This window comes from Watersipora subatra, chromosome 9, assembly GCF_963576615.1.
Source record: "Watersipora subatra chromosome 9, tzWatSuba1.1, whole genome shotgun sequence".
In the NCBI taxonomy this organism is placed as follows: Eukaryota; Metazoa; Bryozoa; class Gymnolaemata; order Cheilostomatida; family Watersiporidae; genus Watersipora; species Watersipora subatra.
The window spans coordinates 12611928-12630394 of NC_088716.1; the positions used below are offsets into that span (position 1 = coordinate 12611928).

The window sequence follows — 18467 nt, forward strand, 5'->3', positions numbered from 1 at the left end:
CCGGGGCTTCGAGTTTTATTGCGATTGCATCAAATTTTACAAAATTATTCAAGGTTTTCACAAGTTATTCGGCATGGCTTCGTCATCGCAAAAAATCTCTCCTAGTCGTTTTACATTGAAATCAACTCCATCAATCTCTAATAGCGAAGGTGAGGAGGATCATGATTCTGATCTAGACATTATGGTATGTATTTGATTTGCAGTGTAAATACGTTTTTCCATAATTAACTGCGTTAGTTAATTCTTTTGTTTAAAAACTGATCGCTTTCATTAAATATTTCAGCTAATGTTTTTGCATTTATTAATATGTTTTCTTTTTTGTGTTTACTGCAGATTGACAATGAAACAACCTACTACGATTACGAAAACTAGAGACAAGTAGTAATATTCATCAAGGCAGGAATATTGGCAGAGAAGCAACCAGTCAACCTAGACCCCTTCATCGACAACAACTCCTTGATATCGCTGCAGCAAACATGATTATATTATATATTTTATTTCGTGTACAGATATATTATAATATATTACAAACTTGAGTAAACAAATAAAATATTTCAAATACAAATAAAATTTTACAAACATTGAATGGAGTAAATATAAACAGTTTAGTCCATATGGCGGTTGTCTAGTAATAAAATTGAACTGGTACTCTTGATAAGTGAATACTAGCGTGTAATGGTGCTCTCTGACTAGTTATTTTGGTAATAGCACCTCTGGCGCTGTCACTGTCTTGGGTAGAGGTTAAAGTCGATTCTCTCGCTACTACATGACTGGTAAGAAAGTTATTATTAGAACTCTCCTCGTGGCTTACTATTGCAAAGTTCTGCTGGTTGGCCAAAGATTTGTGCTCGTAAAGGCGTTTTTGCTCCTTTTTTAAAACAGATATATTCTTCTCGTTAGCAGCTGCAGTCACTTCTACCTCAATTTCAAGACCTCCCTGAATGATTGGTGATCTTCTAAGAATGACATCTACCACCCTTGCAGTCATTGTGCTTCCGTGTATGATGAAAAGTCTCTCTCTCACACTAAAACAAATAATGAAGCGGTAGGGATGGAAAAAATAAATATTGCATTTTGCCGAAGAACCAAAGTAAAATTCATCTAATTTAGTAAATGGTTTTAAAAAAACTCATTACTTACCACAAATTGTTGGTTCATCAAAGGCCTCCAAGTCGATGAATATTCGTGAAAACCTCTGAACGCAGCAAAGATTTATAGCTTAGCATGATCGACTCGTAGTTGCAAGCTGTGGTGTACATCCCGTTTCGGTATATGCGTACACCGAAACAGGCGGTGTGCGCATGTGTAGGGTTAACTCTATTGCTAGCCGCAATAGAGTTAACGCCGATTCGCGTTAACTCTATTGCTAGCCGCAATAGAGTTAACGCTTCATAGAGAGTGACAGTGTTCAGCTGCGAATAAATTAATCCACGAACATGCATGAAAAGGCAATTTTCGCGAAATTTAACTCTGCGAATAAATTCATTCTGTAGGGTATATTGAAAGAAGACAACTCCAATGTTCGATATTTTTCGATATTCGATATATTTAGAGACCAAATAATCAAATGTACATGCAAAGATATCGTGCAGCACTAGTCGAAAAGACACCTTAGATATTAGTTCTTTCCAACTGTATATTGTTATATTACTTTTACGGTGAAAACATAAAAATATAGAAATTTGATATAGAATGAAACAATGTCAACAATTATTGCATTTTTGACTGCGTAGAAGATTTGAATCATGAAATCTGCGTTATTTACTACGAGGTAGAATTATCTTTTCTATTCCAAGCATTGGTGCTTCGATAATCAGATGAAGGAGGAAAGAGGCCATGTAAGTGATGGTGACAAAAGCGATATCATCAAATATCTACAAGCAAATAACATCCAGATGGATTTACCCAGACACTTGATGGCAATTTTTATTAAAGCCAGAGTTGTTTTCTCATGGCATAGATTCTTTTGTGAATCTGTTACACAAATTCTTAGCGATAACAAGATTTTAGCTAGCATAATTGATCTATCTATTCAAAGTTATTCAAACTAAATTTTATTCAAATAACCACTTTATAGTATTGCTTGCTATGTTATCCTCATTTTCTGGGAGCTTTACTGGTATAAAATATAGCTACAAAGACTTTTTCATATTTTTATAGGTGAAAATCACTTTGTTTTTTTGCATTATGCATATGAATAGAATTCTGTAAACCTTACAACACTTTGAGCCCAACTCTAAAAAACAACTTGCAAGAAAAGACAACTCTAAAGAAAAGACAACTTTCAGGCAGTATGAAAATTTTCATGCCAATCGTAGTTTTTTAAAGGTTTTTATAAGGAAAACTAACTAACGATTGTTACTTTTCATGAGTACAATTTATTACCTACCAGAGCATCATTGCCGACGTAAATAAGGTTGCGGCGGTTTTTATAGTTGAGGTCAAGGATGAATGGGTGAATGAGGTATGCTGCATAAGTCAGTCTCGACAGTGGTGCCCATCCACCCCATGACAGAGCATCTCCAATAAACCCTGCAAAATCATAGAGGTGATTTTAAACTAGCAATAATAAAAAAAACAACAAACCGATTGGGATCTAATCAACTGAAAAAAAGCTCTAGTGACTTGATTGCCCCTCGCCCAGCTTTAGCCTCCAGGGGGTACACTCGCTTCTATTCATCTCCGAGGGCTAGTCTGAGATGTTATAAAATTCACTCTTTGCACTGATTTGCACATTAATAAAAAACTACCCCTTATCACTTCATCACCACTATCTAATTGCACCTTTTTTGCTCATGAATACCCCTTTCCACTGTGTGGAAAGGGGTATTTGGGTTCATGGGCAGTTGTTTGTCACTTATGCGATAAGTGATGGTTAGAGAGAACTACTCTAAGCATAATAGATATTTTCATGTTTGTAATCTTGAAGCAGATTAAATCAAGATCGCTGTAGCCCTGTACTTCACGATGGTGATGAAATAAACACCATGATCTAATGTCATAGCAAGTAGTAAGCGTAAAAACCATGAAAAAGCTGAAGCAAAACCCTGTATAAAAATTCTAAAAACTGTCTAATACAAATAAAAAGTGACTGTATAAGGTGACCTTGATACGACCTTGACAGGAATTAATCGGCTTTGTCAACATACCTCCACACCCAGTATTGCTTGCGAATATAATCCAGCCAAGAGCTAGTGCCCATGCATTCTTACAGAGACTTTCATAAAGAGTCCTTTGAGTTGTGTTCCAGGTGTTTGCAAATATTCCCTTATTATCCATGGCATCGTAAGGGATGTATACGACAAGAGCAATTATTCCCAAAGATGTAATCCACCAGATCGCTTGCATAATGCACTAAAAGAAATACATACTATTTTAACTCCCAAAATAAATGATGCAAAGATTACCTGTTTGGATTTTATTTGATTTAAAATTTTGAAAATAAGGAAAAAACCAATCATATCAAGTTATTTACATTCTAAGATAAAATAAGAATTGAATATTTCTTATGTCCAGTCAACTTAATTAAGTTTAATTTAGTAAAATATGTACTAAAAGTAACTTTAAGATAGCCGTATGTGTGTTTAGTAAGCTAAATTCATGTAAAGTAAATTCAACGTTTATGTTATACGTCTGTCTCGTAGGTAAGAACTCTTCACAGTACGTTCTGCACCTAGTACATTGTAACGTTGTATTTTCTTGCAGATCAAAACCATTAAATTCGCTTAACTTACTGTATGTTATTACAGTAACACATTTCACTAATAAGGGAATAATTGATAAGATATTATCTTATCAATTAAACTATGCCAGACGCCTTGAATTCTAAGGCAATATAAGCTGTTATGTCGATTAAAATAGGCGTACCATTTTGCGTTATGCAACGCAATATGACTAAAGCTTGCTCTCACGGCTTACATTAGTAAGTTTAGCAATACGGATACTTGCTTACTCAAGTTAATCATTGTCAATGTGTCAGGTTAATGGCAAGTGGCAGACAACTACATAACCTGCCACTGTTTATAAACTGTTTTTAATACTCATGCAACGCTGGCCATTCGGCTAGTATATGTATATACTACATATATGCTAGTATATGTATATTAGATGAATGTTTGGCGTTCCACGGATAATAAAATGATTGCCTAAGATTTTTAGTAACTTAAGATAGTCTACATCACCAATTCTTTATTATATTAAGACCTGTGACGCCAGCTTGACGATATGCATCATGACGTTACGCATCATGACGTTACGCATCATGGTATTACGTATCATAAAGTTGCGCATCATGATCAGTCAAGCAATCATGATATTCAAGCATGCTAGTAGTAACCAATGGTAATTTTTCAAGCACTGCATAAGTATGTGCGCAATTCCTCCATGGTACTGCATGGACAACGTAGCATAGTGGTCAGCTCATGTGTCTTAAAAACTGGTGGTTTAAGTTCCACTACCAGAGCGAAGCGGATTTTTCTTTCATAGATTTTAGTCGCTATAACTGAACGCACAAATGATAGACAGACGAAAACTCAGATATACCGGTATAAACATTATAAATGCATTTGTATAAATGCATCTATAAAGTAAGACACAAAAAATGACTAAAACAGTCTTTCATCTTTTTTAAACTAAAGACTTGACTAACTTGGAAAATCACCATAGCATACACATGATACACTTTCCTCAAACCCTTTCTTACTAAAATGACAGTTGCAACTGCTCCTAATATAAAAAAGATTTCAATAATTATGCGTAGCAATACTCACAGACTTGATCTTGACCTTCTTGAAGAGGATGTAGGCAAGTATAAGTCCGATTAAATATGGTCCAATACGGCACCAGGGCTTTATGTAAATTTTAGTCATCGCTGTCTGATCACTAAAACCATAATATAAACGGCTAGCTACAATTTAGGAATCCAAAATAAATTTCGCAAAAAAGAATTGATTCTATTAACCTAATACATGTAGCAGCTGTTTTTACAAGATTACATTGCATGGGTAAAGCTTAGTTCATTCATGGCTTAAAAATTTACAATACTGAAACAAAATTGTACCGTAAAACAGTACTAGTGAGCAAGTAAAATTATATAGTTTCAAGTAATTGAATAAAATTACCTACATAATTAATGCACATTTTGATTATGGCAAAAAAAAGTACTACATTTGAAAAAAATTCAGTCAAAGATATTTTACATGTTTTGCTCCTAAGACCTTAAAAATTTTACACAGTTGTTAGTATTATAGCTAATCTTAATTTAAGCTATATAGCTTAAGCTATAACTTTACATTGCTATTAACCAATAAATACTTCAACAAAAATATGTTCACAAAAAATTGCTTCACATAAAGTGTACAATGAGCTGTTTCACAGTAGTTGAGTGGAGTCGTGCTCTGGTTGCTAATGAACGAGCACAGTCAAGTTAATCTGATGCACTGCATCATCAAAACAGCTTTTAACAAAAAATTATAATGGCCCATTGAGCAACAATAAATTTTATTATTCCTTTAGTCAAAATTTGAACCAAATTTTACAATGAGCCAAAACTAAAGTCAAACCTTAACTTTAGACGTAATGCCTTGAAATAAAAAAATTATACAATAATCAAGTAAGAAAACTTGTATGAAATTTTTTTGTAATCTTTATTAACTTTATTAGTCTGAATAAAAACCTAATCCAATAAAAACAATACAAATAAATATCTGAAAAAGTCAAACTGGGATTAAAAGTATATGCCGTGTCTTTAATAGTGAAAACTCAAACAAACCTGTCATCTACAGCAGGGAGACTTTATGTTCAAAAGTTTACCGTTTTCAAAATCAATAATTAATTAAATTTAAGAAATTAATCAAATTCATTCAATATGGGGCTATAAAAGTTCTTACACCATCTGAGATTGTCCATTTCCTTGGCTCCACAGCCATGCTGTGGTTGCCGTCGTAGCAATCCAGAGAGAGGCAATGAGCGTCATCCCTATCATTGGGAACCTGAAAGATGCGGACAGCAGTTGTCAAACTGAAAGCTACCAGCTTGAATCAACAGTAACAGCTACAAGACTACAAAGTTCTAGCATTTGAATTACAAGCAGGTGTTACTCGAATACACAAAATTTATGTTCTTCCTTGCTTGAATTTAATGCTTTAGATTTTCAGGCAAACAAAAATTAGTTTGGAATTTTTTTAAACCTTGTGTGACATTTCAATTTAGATATTAATTTTTCATAGCAATTTTAAACAAAGTTTTGAAACCATAAAAATTTTTCATAAATTTTGAAATTTTCTGTTTGATTTGTACAGCCTTAGGCACGTGTTTGAGTTAGTAGTTGTGCTTTTAAGAGGAGATAACCCTTACTACATACTTACCAGTAGAGTGGAATGAGCAGAAGAGGAGAGATGACATAGAACTGCATGTCATTCGCTAAATACCAACTGACTCCGTTGCACTAAAAAAGACAGAAATGCAGCTAAATATGGTAGGTTGAGGAGCTCAGTAAATTTTCGAAAATCAGAAGATTTATACACACTATTTTTCAAATTTTACCAAGTATTTGGTGCTATAGACTACACTGGTTTGAATTGTGTTATATTGATCAGGGTTGACAATTTACACATAGAATACTGATGGTTCAGTTATCAACATAGATATATAAACCTAGATTGGCCAATAGGGAAAAAGTCTGTCAGACTTAAATAGCATGACGTTATGTCATTGTATTGTACCTAATGCTTCACTGCGCTGTTGTTTACAATGGAGCTAGTGAGGAGAAGGTGACAAAATCACATTTATTTTTACATAAAAACCTTCTTGGATACATAATCCAGTGAACCAAAGCGATTCTGTGATAATATCTGATAACCACCATAGATTAAAACTATAAAAAGTTATGAAATGTTGCACACAAATCATGAGCCATCAGAGCTTTATTTGCCACCCCTTCTCCTATCCCCCTTCTCTTTTTACCCCTTCTCCTAAGAAAAAAAGGAGAAGGGGAAAAGAGAGAAAGGGAAAAGGAGAGGGAGGCAAATAGCCCACCCATCCGAAGAGCCAGGCCCTGGCTAGGTAAAAGACTAATATCATGCTGAACTAAACATGACTAAATATGATGAGCCTGTGAAGTTTTGATCTGATCAGGGAAGTGGAATCAGTGGCTTTCTTAGCTAGAGCTGGAATGAGACCAAGAAATGCAGAGTCGGGTCAGACTCAGGGTCAGCAATGAGCAATGAGGGCCAAGATCGAGTCGGACTGAGTCAGCATGCGCGACCTTTTTATTCCTTCAAGATTAAGAGATAGTTCTATTACAGTCTAATGTTGTGACATCCATAACCTAAGAAAAGAACTCATTATCACACCAATCATTATATTTTGTGGCTTGGTTTATGGATGCAATTTACTATTTATGGCTAGACATTGGTGGATCAATGCTATTCAATGGGTAATAGATTAATGGCATGATTTGGCTTGTGTTTTTAATACAGATTTTATTTTCAACTGCTATTATTATCAACAAGAGATTAGTTAAGAAATACTTTGCAAATATAGAAATGGATAACCCAGCATAGGGGAAAGCAAAAATCCATCACTTCCCTAAAACTTCTGGTATTAGTGAAAGAAACTAAAAGTAAAATAAATTTGCTAGATTGAAGGTTCTTAGACACGCTTTTAAGTTCCTCATGATGCCTTCAGTGTAAATGCCTCATTAGTATTGAAGTGGACCCTTCTTTGTAACTTAACTTGCTTTCGCATATTGTACAAATAACTTGGTATTTCCCTTTCTTGACTGGCTTCTTCATGAACTCCAAGACCACCGACATGTTGATTACTTCTTGCCGAAAAACGCTGTGAAACCTATAGTCCAAAGACTATTGTCGCAGACGTAAAAATATAGTCTGAACTCACCTTGTTTTATTTCGCCTGGTCCTTTCGCGCTAGGACTATACGCAACTGTATTTCAATCGCACTTAAAAGCGATATACAATCGCTCTCATTTAGCCATAAACCTACCCGTGTCTTTGTATAAGAAGACCCGAGGGTCGGGTGGCTCGACCAGGGCACCTCTGACCCGGCGGGCCAAGACCAGACGAGCTACTCATGCCAGCTCTATTCTTAGCTTCATAATGCGCCCTAATCGAAATATATCTCTTTGCTATCTCACGAGCTAGGCTACTAGCATGAAGATTACACTTAAACAATAGCATGATGTTGAACCTCAGCAACCTCTCTATGGTGGCAATTAGTGCTAGCCTGGGAAAGTTTGTCACCAACCCAGCACTACTAAGCAACACTCTCATCGCTTTCTCACTGTGGTTGCAAATCTCAATCACCACAGGCAAAGACAAAGTCAAGCCACCACGATTCTTTACTGTGATTAGGGAATTCTTGCTTGGTTGACATCATAGTTGGTAACATCCATGATGCTAGTGATACAATCATTACACTTCAGCTTTAGTGACCGAGATACATAGCCAGTTGTAAAATAATCATTCTGTCTCATTTTTGACTTAAGACATATATGTACTTGCATACTCATCATACTTAGTCATGTTTAGTTCAGCATGATATTAGTCTATTTACCTAACCAGGGTCTGGCTCTTCATGTGGGTGGGCTATTTGCCCCCCATCTCCTTTCCCTCTTCTCTCCTTTCCCCTTCCCACTTCTTCTTGGGAGACGAGGGAAGGCGAAAAGAGAAAAGGGAGATAGGAGAGGGGGTGGCAAATAAAGCCCTGATGGCTCATGATTTGTGTGCAACATTTCATAACTTTTATAATTTTATATAAGGTGATTATCAGATATTATCACAGAATCGCTTTGGCTTACTGGATTATGTATCCAAGAAGGTTTTTATGTGAGAATAAATGTGATTTTGTCACCTTTTCCTCTTTAGCTCCATTGTAAACAACAGTGCAGCCAAGCATGAGGTACAATACAACGACGTTACATCATGCTATTTAAGTCTGACAAGGCAACCAATGGGAATAGCTATTATTGGCCAATCTAGGTTTATATATCTGTTTATCAAACATGCAGTAACCCCTCATTTATATATATGTATATATAGTATATATATATATATATATATATATATATATATATATGTACTATATACATATATATACTATATATATATAGTATATATATAGTATATATATACATATATAGTACTTTATTGGCAATAATTTCATTTTTCATGGTAAGTCGTGACTGTCCGCCAGCAAAAAGTAAAAATTGGCGAAGTAGATACTAAAAGATTAATATTTAATCAAGTCACATTTGTCTTAATAGTAAGCATTTTCCTCATGCTTATTAGGCAATATTTAGAATCCCGGGCATTTAAGAGTCATGGTGAAGGGTGTCACTAACACAGCACTTTTACACTTTACAAAACGTAACAAGAAAGGCAGCAAACCATGGCAACTATCACAATGATGCTTGCAAAGAAATCTCATTGACTATGAAAGTAATTGATGTATTTTAATATTTTATTTGTATTTATTTTTGATATTTTAACATTTCCTAATAAATATTTTCTCCTCGCGAAGTAGTGAATATGCCAAAGCTGAAGCGCGAAGTAAGTGAGGGGTTACTGTGGTTCTTGTTCTAAACAGAAAGTAAGCATCTGAAGATAACATGCCAACAACTGCTGTATACAATCAAGCTACAAGGAATATATGAAACAGCATACCATTTCGGAGGCCTTATACACATTGTTGATGTAGAGAAGATTCACCCACCAGTTGGTGTCACAGAAGTTTGGGCTTTGGTCTGTGTACCAACTGTTCAGAGGACCAAACCCGTAGTAATTGCCATATGCGACAGCAATTAATATGGAGGCGCCATACACTGGCAGCAGCCTGAAAACAAGCAAAGTCAATAGGTGTCCATACTGGAAGTTCAAATTATTTGCAGTGGTGATAATGGTGTAAATATAACAAATTGCCATCATAAAGTACTCACCTGATATAACGGTGTACGTAGTACATGGTCATCATAAAACAAGAAACTTTGCCTTTGACCTTAGCCATCATCTTGAGGAAAAGGTAACCAACCAGCAGACCACTGCAAGTCATTAACAAACACTTTTAAATAAACAATCAGATAATTCAAAACTCAAATAACATACATCATTAAGATTCATCTCCCTCAACACGATGAGAAAACTCTGATTGTTTACCTGAGCAAAAAAAAACTGTCTACAGCAAAGAGACCACCATACACTCCCATGTATGTCCATTCACCATCTTTGCCAAATTGCAATGCTGCAGCTATATTTTCTGCAACCAATCAATGCAATCAATCAGTTAAAGTAAACACATCAAGGTTAAACTAAACACATCAAGGTTAAACCAAACACATCAATGTTAAACTAAACACATCAAGGTTAAACTAAACACATCAAGGTTAAACTAAACACATCAATGTTAGACCAAACACATCAAGGTTAAACTAAACACATCAAGGTTAAACTAAACACATCAAGGTTAAACTAAACACATCAAGGTTAAACTAAACACATCAATGTTAAACTAAACACATCAAGGTTAAACTAAACACATCAAGGTTAAACTAAACACATCAAGGTTAAACTAAACACATCAATGTTAAACTAAACACATCAAGGTTAAACTAAACACATCAAGGTTAAACTAAACACATCAAGGTTAAACTAAACACATCAATGTTAAACTAAACACATCAAGGTTAAACTAAACACATCAAGGTTAAACTAAACACACCAAGGTTAAACTAAACACATCAATGTTAAATTAAACACATCAATGTTAAACTAAACACATCAATATTAAACTAAACACATCAATATTAAACCAAACACGTCAAGGTTAAACTAAACACGTCAAGGTTAAACTAAACACATCAAGGTTAAACTAAACACATCAATGTTAAACTAAACACATCAAGGTTAAACTAAACACATCAAGGTTAAACTAAACACATCAAGGTTAAACTAAACACATCAAGGTTAAACATTGCTTTTGTGAACATTGAGCGGATCAACATTCACACAAGTTTTAAAATATCTCTATATTTGTTAGACTCCTATCATCAGTAGGTTTTGACTTATTTTGTCTAGGTTCTATTTGTTACTCATGCTAAGATGAAACACACACATGCACTCACACAGACACACATGCAAACATGCGCACACACATGTGCACACAAACATGCGCACACACATGTGCACACAAACATGCGCGCACACACTCTCATGCATGCAAACACACACACGCATACACACACACACATACACTCACACACAAATAGGCACACACATACACTCACTCACATGCTCATATGCACACACGCATACACAGGCACAAACATATACACATAGACCAAGTATAACTAACTTATCCGAGATTTGATAAAGTAGCCCACATTTAACATTGTTCGATGAATCTAATTTTGCAAGTTCCAAACTTAGCTATGTCAAACTGGCCGACACCGTTTTGTAAATTTTGTTTGTATGACAAAGAATTTAGAGTTGGTCTTGCTATTCTAATATTACATGTTGCAGAACAAAATTTTCTTGTTTCAATTTTACATTACAGTATGCTTTTGAGAAAGAATCATTTTCCACTCAGTTTTACACAGTGTGATAGATATTACTTTGTTAGCAACCATTTCATTTTAAACAGAAATGTTTTTCAAATTAGGTCATACAAAAATCTGCGAAGTACAGTAGATATTCATAAAAATGGAAAATGTTAGTCCATCAGTATAAATATATTTAAAAAACTTTTCTCTGTTAAGAAAATGGATAATAGGTGAAACCTTGTTAAAAGAGCTAGTGATCATGCTTTCAAAATAATGGCTATAGGTTAAATGCAATTTTTTCATATTATGTAAGTTGGTATAAGTTAAAAACCTGTAACTAATTATGAGGAAAAACTTTGGAAACAAATCATGAAAGATTTTCAAACCTATAACTGACATGAAATAAACATGATATTTGAAAATGTTTTAGTGTCTAAAATTCTAATGCGTCATATACAAATTTTTTAAGTAGTTCGAAATCATTACAAAAGGTTGCAGAAATTAACCAGCTAACATTACCATGCTTGTTTGATGCTATTGACCTTGTTTGTTGTGATTTTACCATCTGACCCAGCACAAAAAACATTACTCATTTAGTGGTTTTATGTGCTCACTCTAAAAGATGTTTGTAAAAATCCTGTAAAACTCACTAGTGTATGGGCCGACACCCATGAATGCATAGACATGCCCCATGATCACCCAAGACATGCTGAGGAACCTGATGCCATCCAATGCCTGCAGCTGGTTTGGTTTTGATGATGAGTCCAGCAGTTTTGGTAGATTCTCATACAGACTGAAGGACTTGAGAAACAGTATCCCTAAGCCTGCAATAAATAAAAGATTTGTCTTTTTAATATATAGATAACTCCAAACTTCAATAAGGTATTCATTTAGACTGAGTGACTTGAGTAAAGGATCCTTATGCTTACAACTAGCAAAGGAGTTGTCCTTGTAAGGTAAAGATAATTCCTAATTGCTATAGATTGCTATAGATTTTCGTTTAGGCTAAAGGATTTTAGTGGTATCTCTATGGCCGCAGTAAGCAAAGGAGTTGTCCCTTTAATATAGAGACAACCCCTAATTTACATAGATTCTCATTAAGAGTAAATGAATTAAGTAGCAGTATGCTTGCAGCAAAAAAAGGAGTTGTTCTTTCACTTTATATAGATAACTTTTAACTACTAACATGATTATAAACGCTTTATGCCAAAATTAGAGCAACTGGTAATTGGTGACTAAGCTACTAATACGGTCAATTCCCACAAAACACATATTACCTGGATTCTTTGATTTCTTTGGTGCTTCTTTAGTTGGAGCTTCATGTTTTGTTACTCCATTAGCCTTAGCTCCAACTATAATTAAATCATCAACACTCATTGATCAATCAAATAAAAAATATTACAGTTAATTGGCACCACAGTTTGACATTTTAGAGAATTGACATGCACTTTACTATAGATAAAGATGTTTTTCAAAAGATTAGCAAAGTGATATAACTATCAATACAGTAATTGCTCACTACTTTGTAATTCAATTTTCGCGGTTTCAGTATTTGACGAGTTGAAAAACATTGACTAAAAAAAATAAAAGTGGAATATTATGAGAATATTCAAAGCTTCCCTGTGATTAGCTTGTAATACAAAAGTTGGCTTGCATGGAAAACCAGAAAACTAGCTACCCAAATTCACTATAAATAAATGGCATTAAATTACTGTAAACAGAAATGTGGTGAAGAAGAAAACAAATAAGCTGTGCTACTGAGCTGTCGTGTCTTTCTCTTTCACGGACAGTAACCTTCATCGTGTGGTAGTCTGGGCAGACAGAGATCATCGTGTAGCAGCGAAAGCTGCTGAGCAGTTAGGGTTTGCAAACAGGTGTTGGTATTAGGTACTGCTGTGTTTGCGCACTGTTGGCAATAACTAGTTGGTAACTAACTAGGGGTGTTAGTCAGGGCTGGTGGCAAATGGGTGGTTGTTGTGCCATTACTGAAGCTTGGTGCTGTTTAAACCCTTTCTTGTTTTACTCACAATAAAAATAATATAACTAAAATACATAAAATATATAAAATACATAAATTTCTCTCCTATACTCAGTGAGATCCCTCCCTGAGCATCGTTATGATGGCAATTCCTGCGGTTTGCTATTATTCTGTTACATTTTGTAAAGTGTAAAAGTGCAAAGTGCTTGTGACACCCTTTCGCATGCCTCTTAAATGTCCTTGACCCTCAAATGATTTCAACAGATAAGAGTTTGTTAGTTGCTATTCCGCCAATTTTCACTAATCGTGGGTGGCACTAATCCCGATTGGCCGCAAAAATTGAGGGCTTCCTGTAGTACATATTTGCTATAAACTCTATAAAAAAAATATCTGTCATACCTGTCCAGTTTCCATTGACCTCAGCATGATTCTCGTTATGCACATAAGCTCCATTATCCATCCCTTTTTCTTTGCTGTCAAGTGGCAGCACACCATTCAGATCAGTCAGTTCATGTGACTTTTGCCTCTTTTTTCTTTCCTCCATTTTCAAAAGAACTAAACGATCAATCACTGTGCAGATGGCAATCACGGCAATGACAACGGCAAAAAAGGCTCTACAACAGAGATTACATGAATCACTGCTACATTCGCGAGTTAAGGGCAGAACTTGATGTCTGGGTGGCCACCTAAACAGCTTCACTCATCAGTATTCATTCTCAGTCCTGTGTAGATCTCTTATTTAATTGGCAATTGTTTGTCTGTCTGTGTGTCTGTATGTGAGTCTGTTTGGGTGTCTGTCTGCAGGTTTGTCTATAATTCTGTCTGTGTGTCCGTTTGCGTGTCAGTCTATGCATCTGTTTGTGTGTTTGCTTGTGAGACTGTCTGTGAGTCTGTCTCTGAGTCTGCCTGTGTTTGTCTAAGAGTTTGTGCATCTGTCCGTGAGTTTGTCCTTAAATTTGTTTGGGAGTCTGTCTGTGTATTGGTCTGGGAGTTTGCTTGTGAGCCCGTATGTGTGTCTGACTGCGCATCTGTCTGTGAGTCTATGGGTCTATCTGTGAAGCTGTCTGTGTGTCTGTCTGTGTGCCGATCTGTATGTCTGCATGTGCGCCTGTCGGTGATTTTGTGCGTCTCTGTGTGTGTTTGTTTGGGAATCAGTCTGTCTGTATGTCGGTTTGTGCGTCTGTCTGCACTCTTTGCAGTGATTAGTGAAAGTGATAACAAAAATGCAATGTATCAGCGAACCTTAAAAATTTATATTTAATATAAAATTATTGTTTAGGTTGCTCTTTCTAACAGGACCAATAACATTGTGATTAAAACCTCTACCGCTAGCTACAAAAGACTAGCGATAACTTGCAAGCATCAAGAATCCATCTAACAAAAAATCTTGAAAACATTCAACGTGCCATATCAGTCAAAGTTAGAGCTGGAACGAGTAGCTCATCTGGTCTTGACCCACAGGGTCAGAGGCGCCCGGGTCGGGCCACCCGACTCTCGGGTCTTCCTTTACAAAGACACGGGTAGGTTTATGGCTAAACGAAAGCGATTGTATATCACTTTTTAAGTGCAATTGAAATAGAGTCGCGCATAGTTCTAGCGCGGAAAGACAAGATGAGTCAATACTATATTTTTACGTCTGCGACAATAGTCTTTGGACTATAGGTACTATTACTACGCTCTTAGTAAAAAATAATCAACATGTCGGTGGTCTGGGAGTTCATGAAGAAGCCAGTCATGAAAAGGAAAGACCAAGTTATTTGTACAATATGGTGAAGCAAGTTAAGCTACGAAGAAGGGTCCACTTCAATACTATTGAGGCATTTACAACGAAGGCATCCTGAGGAACTTAAAAGCGCGTCTAAGAACCTAGCATCTAATTGTTTTTAATTTGAGTTTCTTTCACCAATGCCATAAGTTTTAGGGAAGTGATGGATTTTTGCTTTTCACTACTCTGGTTTATCTATTTCTATATTTGTAAAGTATTTCTTAACTAATCTCTTTTTGTTGATTATAATAGCAGAGTTGAAAATAAAATCTGTAATAAAAACACTCTAGCCGAAGTCATGCCATTAATCTATCACCCATTGAATAGCATTGATCCACCAATGTCTAGCCATAAATTGTAGATTGCATCTATAAACCAAGCCACAAAATATAATGATTGGTGTGATAATGGTTTCTTTTATCGTGATGTCACAACATTAGGCTGTAATAGAACTATCTCTTAACCTTAAATGAATAAAAAATTGCGTGTGCTGACTCGGTCCAACTCGATCTTGGCCCTCATTGCTGACCCTGAGTCTGGCCCGACCCTGCAATCCTTGGTCTCTTTCCAGCTCTATTCAAAATGATTTATATTAACGCGAGTCTATTCAAGGTTCCTTGAAATATTTTAACTACTTCCATAGAATAAATTAACTTGTCAAATTTTCACTTACGTTACACCAATGAATTTAGGATCAGTTTTCCAGGTTCCTTTAATAGCAGGATATTCCGCTCGAGGTGTTACGTAAGGCACCTCTGCACCCAGTACTTCCAATCCTTCAATCATAGGTCACAATTACTGGCAAAGTTCGTGGTGAATGCGTAACAGGCTACGGACATATTTAAAACCTAGAGATTGGCTTGCGGACTAACACTATGTGCACTAATACTGTGGCAGTCTGGTTTGCTGTAAGAAATCGTCAGGTGTGCTAATAAAGTAGAGAAAGTAACTATGCGTACAATTATTCTATGCATGATGAAAGAGAATTATTGGTGCAGATAATAGTGTGTCAGGCAGCCAGACTAAAAGTCATGAGTTCAAATCCAGCATGATGCAATCTTTTTCCAACCTCTATCCATAACTTTAGATGAATGGATAAACACAATCTTAATAGCAGTAAACATGATTGTACCAGCATTTTTGAAAATTCACTAGTGTCTAACAACAAAAACTGCAAAAAACTGTTGTAAACCAAACTATAGCTAAAAATACAAAGAATTATTCTATTAAACATCTAATATATAATATTATAGATTTATGTGTGTAGACAATAAATTAAGTTTAGAAAGCATCTCTCATAAAACTGCGTATATTGAAAAGTTACTGATAAGTTGGAATTGTTCTCTCATATCTGCAAAGTAAGATGTTTACAAAGTTACTGATAAGTTGGAATTGTTCTCTCATATCTGCAAAGTAAGATGTTTACAAAGTTACTGATAAGTTGGAATTGTTCTCTCATATCTGCAAAGTAAGATGTTTACAAAGTTACTGATAAGTTGGAATTGTTCTCTCATATCTGCAAAGTAAGACATTTACAAACGTATACCAGTTCCATTGTTTTTATGTTAACTAGTACACATATAGTCCAGTACACTGCGAGAGACCATCATGTGTAATAAGTATTTGCATAATTATTCTGTGGTGCAGCTAGGTGATCGAATGACACAGTTACAAAGCACTTCGCTGGGAACCTAAATATCTGTGTTCGATTCTTGTGCAGTGCAATAATTTTTCCTAACCTCTTAGCTTGGCATTGGACAGACGAACAAGGCACTTGTTAGCAGAAATTGAAAATACTGTTAGTTTGTTGACATCATGAGATGTGTTGCGAAAAATATACATGTATTGGAACCAGAACACAAAGACATGGCATTAACAGTTAACACATAAAGTAAACACACTGCACTAACATGCAGCATAAACATGGTGCAAGAACACAGGGCATGCTAAGACATGAATAAGCAGTGTGAAACACAGTATGAATATGAAGCAGGAATACATGAACACATGGCACAAACACGCTGGCTGAACTAATGGCATGAACACACAGCATCAGTTTGTTGCAGGAAGAAACACGCTGCATGAACACGCTGCATGAACACGCTGCATGAACACGCTGCATGAACACGCTGCATGAACATGCTGCATGAACACGCTGCATGAACACACTGCATAAACATGCTGCATAAACACACTGCATGAACATGCTGTATGAACACGCTGCATGAACCCACTGCATGAACACATTGCGTGAACACACTGCATGAACACATTGCATGAACACACTGCATAAACACACTGCATAAACACGCTGCATGAACACACTGCTTAAACACACTGCATGAACAGGTTGCATGAACATACTGCAAGTACACATTGCATGAACACACTGCATGAACACATTGCATGAACACCCTACATGAACACACTGCATAAACACACTGCATGAACACACTGCATAAACACGCTGCATGAACACACAGCTTAAACACACTGCGTGAACAGGTTGCATGAACATACTGCAAGTACACACTGAACACTACACCACTTAATTACAGTATATAAAAGCATTGCATGATTACAACATATGAAAGCATTCCATGATTACAATCAGTGAACATGCAATATGATTACACGGTATGACTGCAATATGCACAATGGCAAAACACTAAATGATTACATTGCATGATTACACCCTATCATCAATCACACAACACATCTGATTGTTTACATCAGCAATGATCACACCATATGATTGCTACCAGATGAAGTGATGATACTAGACGAACTCACGTTTCATGAATTTCAGGATGTCAAAATAGTTGCAGGAAGCAGGCAGACAGATCCCCCAGTTGAGGCTCACCTTGTTACTTGTAGCCTACAGACAAATATTTATATTATTATTGGTCATTGTCCATCCGTCTGCTGGTCATTGTCCATCCGTCTGCTCGGCTTTTTCTGTCACAAAGTGATCGTATTCACGGCTTGAGACAATTCTTCTAGCACTTCAGTTGGTGGCTGAATAGCTCAGTCAGTTGGGGTGTGAGTTTAATAAGCTGAATGGTATGGGTTTAAGCCCTACATTCACCTATATTTTAGTCATCTCATTAATTGCATACACAAAATTTTGTGAGTGCATGAAAGTTGGTACATTTAAAACAACTTCCAAT

The 18467-nt window shown here is 35.9% G+C and overlaps 1 protein-coding gene across 1 annotated transcript; it reads right to left on the reverse strand.

Annotated features, from left to right (window-relative positions):
* Nucleotides 1-1596: 1596 nt before the first annotated feature.
* Nucleotides 1597-16069, reverse strand: LOC137404671 (nose resistant to fluoxetine protein 6-like). Its single transcript, XM_068090898.1, has 13 exons — nt 15971-16069; nt 13932-14087; nt 12832-12906; nt 12205-12378; nt 10173-10272; nt 9956-10057; nt 9684-9852; nt 6366-6445; nt 5889-5990; nt 4770-4881; nt 3150-3354; nt 2390-2532; nt 1597-1874 (listed from the first exon to the last, which is right to left on the reverse strand). The coding sequence occupies exons 2-13, from the start codon at nt 14074-14076 to the stop codon at nt 1758-1760; spliced, it is 1524 nt and encodes a 507-aa protein (XP_067946999.1). The 5' UTR covers nt 14077-14087; nt 15971-16069; the 3' UTR covers nt 1597-1757.
* Nucleotides 16070-18467: the final 2398 nt, after the last annotated feature.

What these genes read in the sequence shown, in the direction of transcription:
- LOC137404671 (XM_068090898.1), bottom strand. Translation starts at nt 14,076, where the DNA reads ATGGAGGAAAGAAAAAAGAGGCAAAAGTCACATGAACTGACTGATCTG. An exon ending in AGAAGGTCAAGATCAAGTCT is followed by an intron (nt 3,355 to 4,769) that starts GTGAGTATTGCT and finishes TATTTCTTTTAG; the next exon opens with TGCATTATGCAAGCGATCTG. An exon ending in ACGTCGGCAATGATGCTCTG is followed by an intron (nt 1,875 to 2,389) that starts GTAGGTAATAAA and finishes ATTTGCTTGTAG; the next exon opens with ATATTTGATGATATCGCTTT.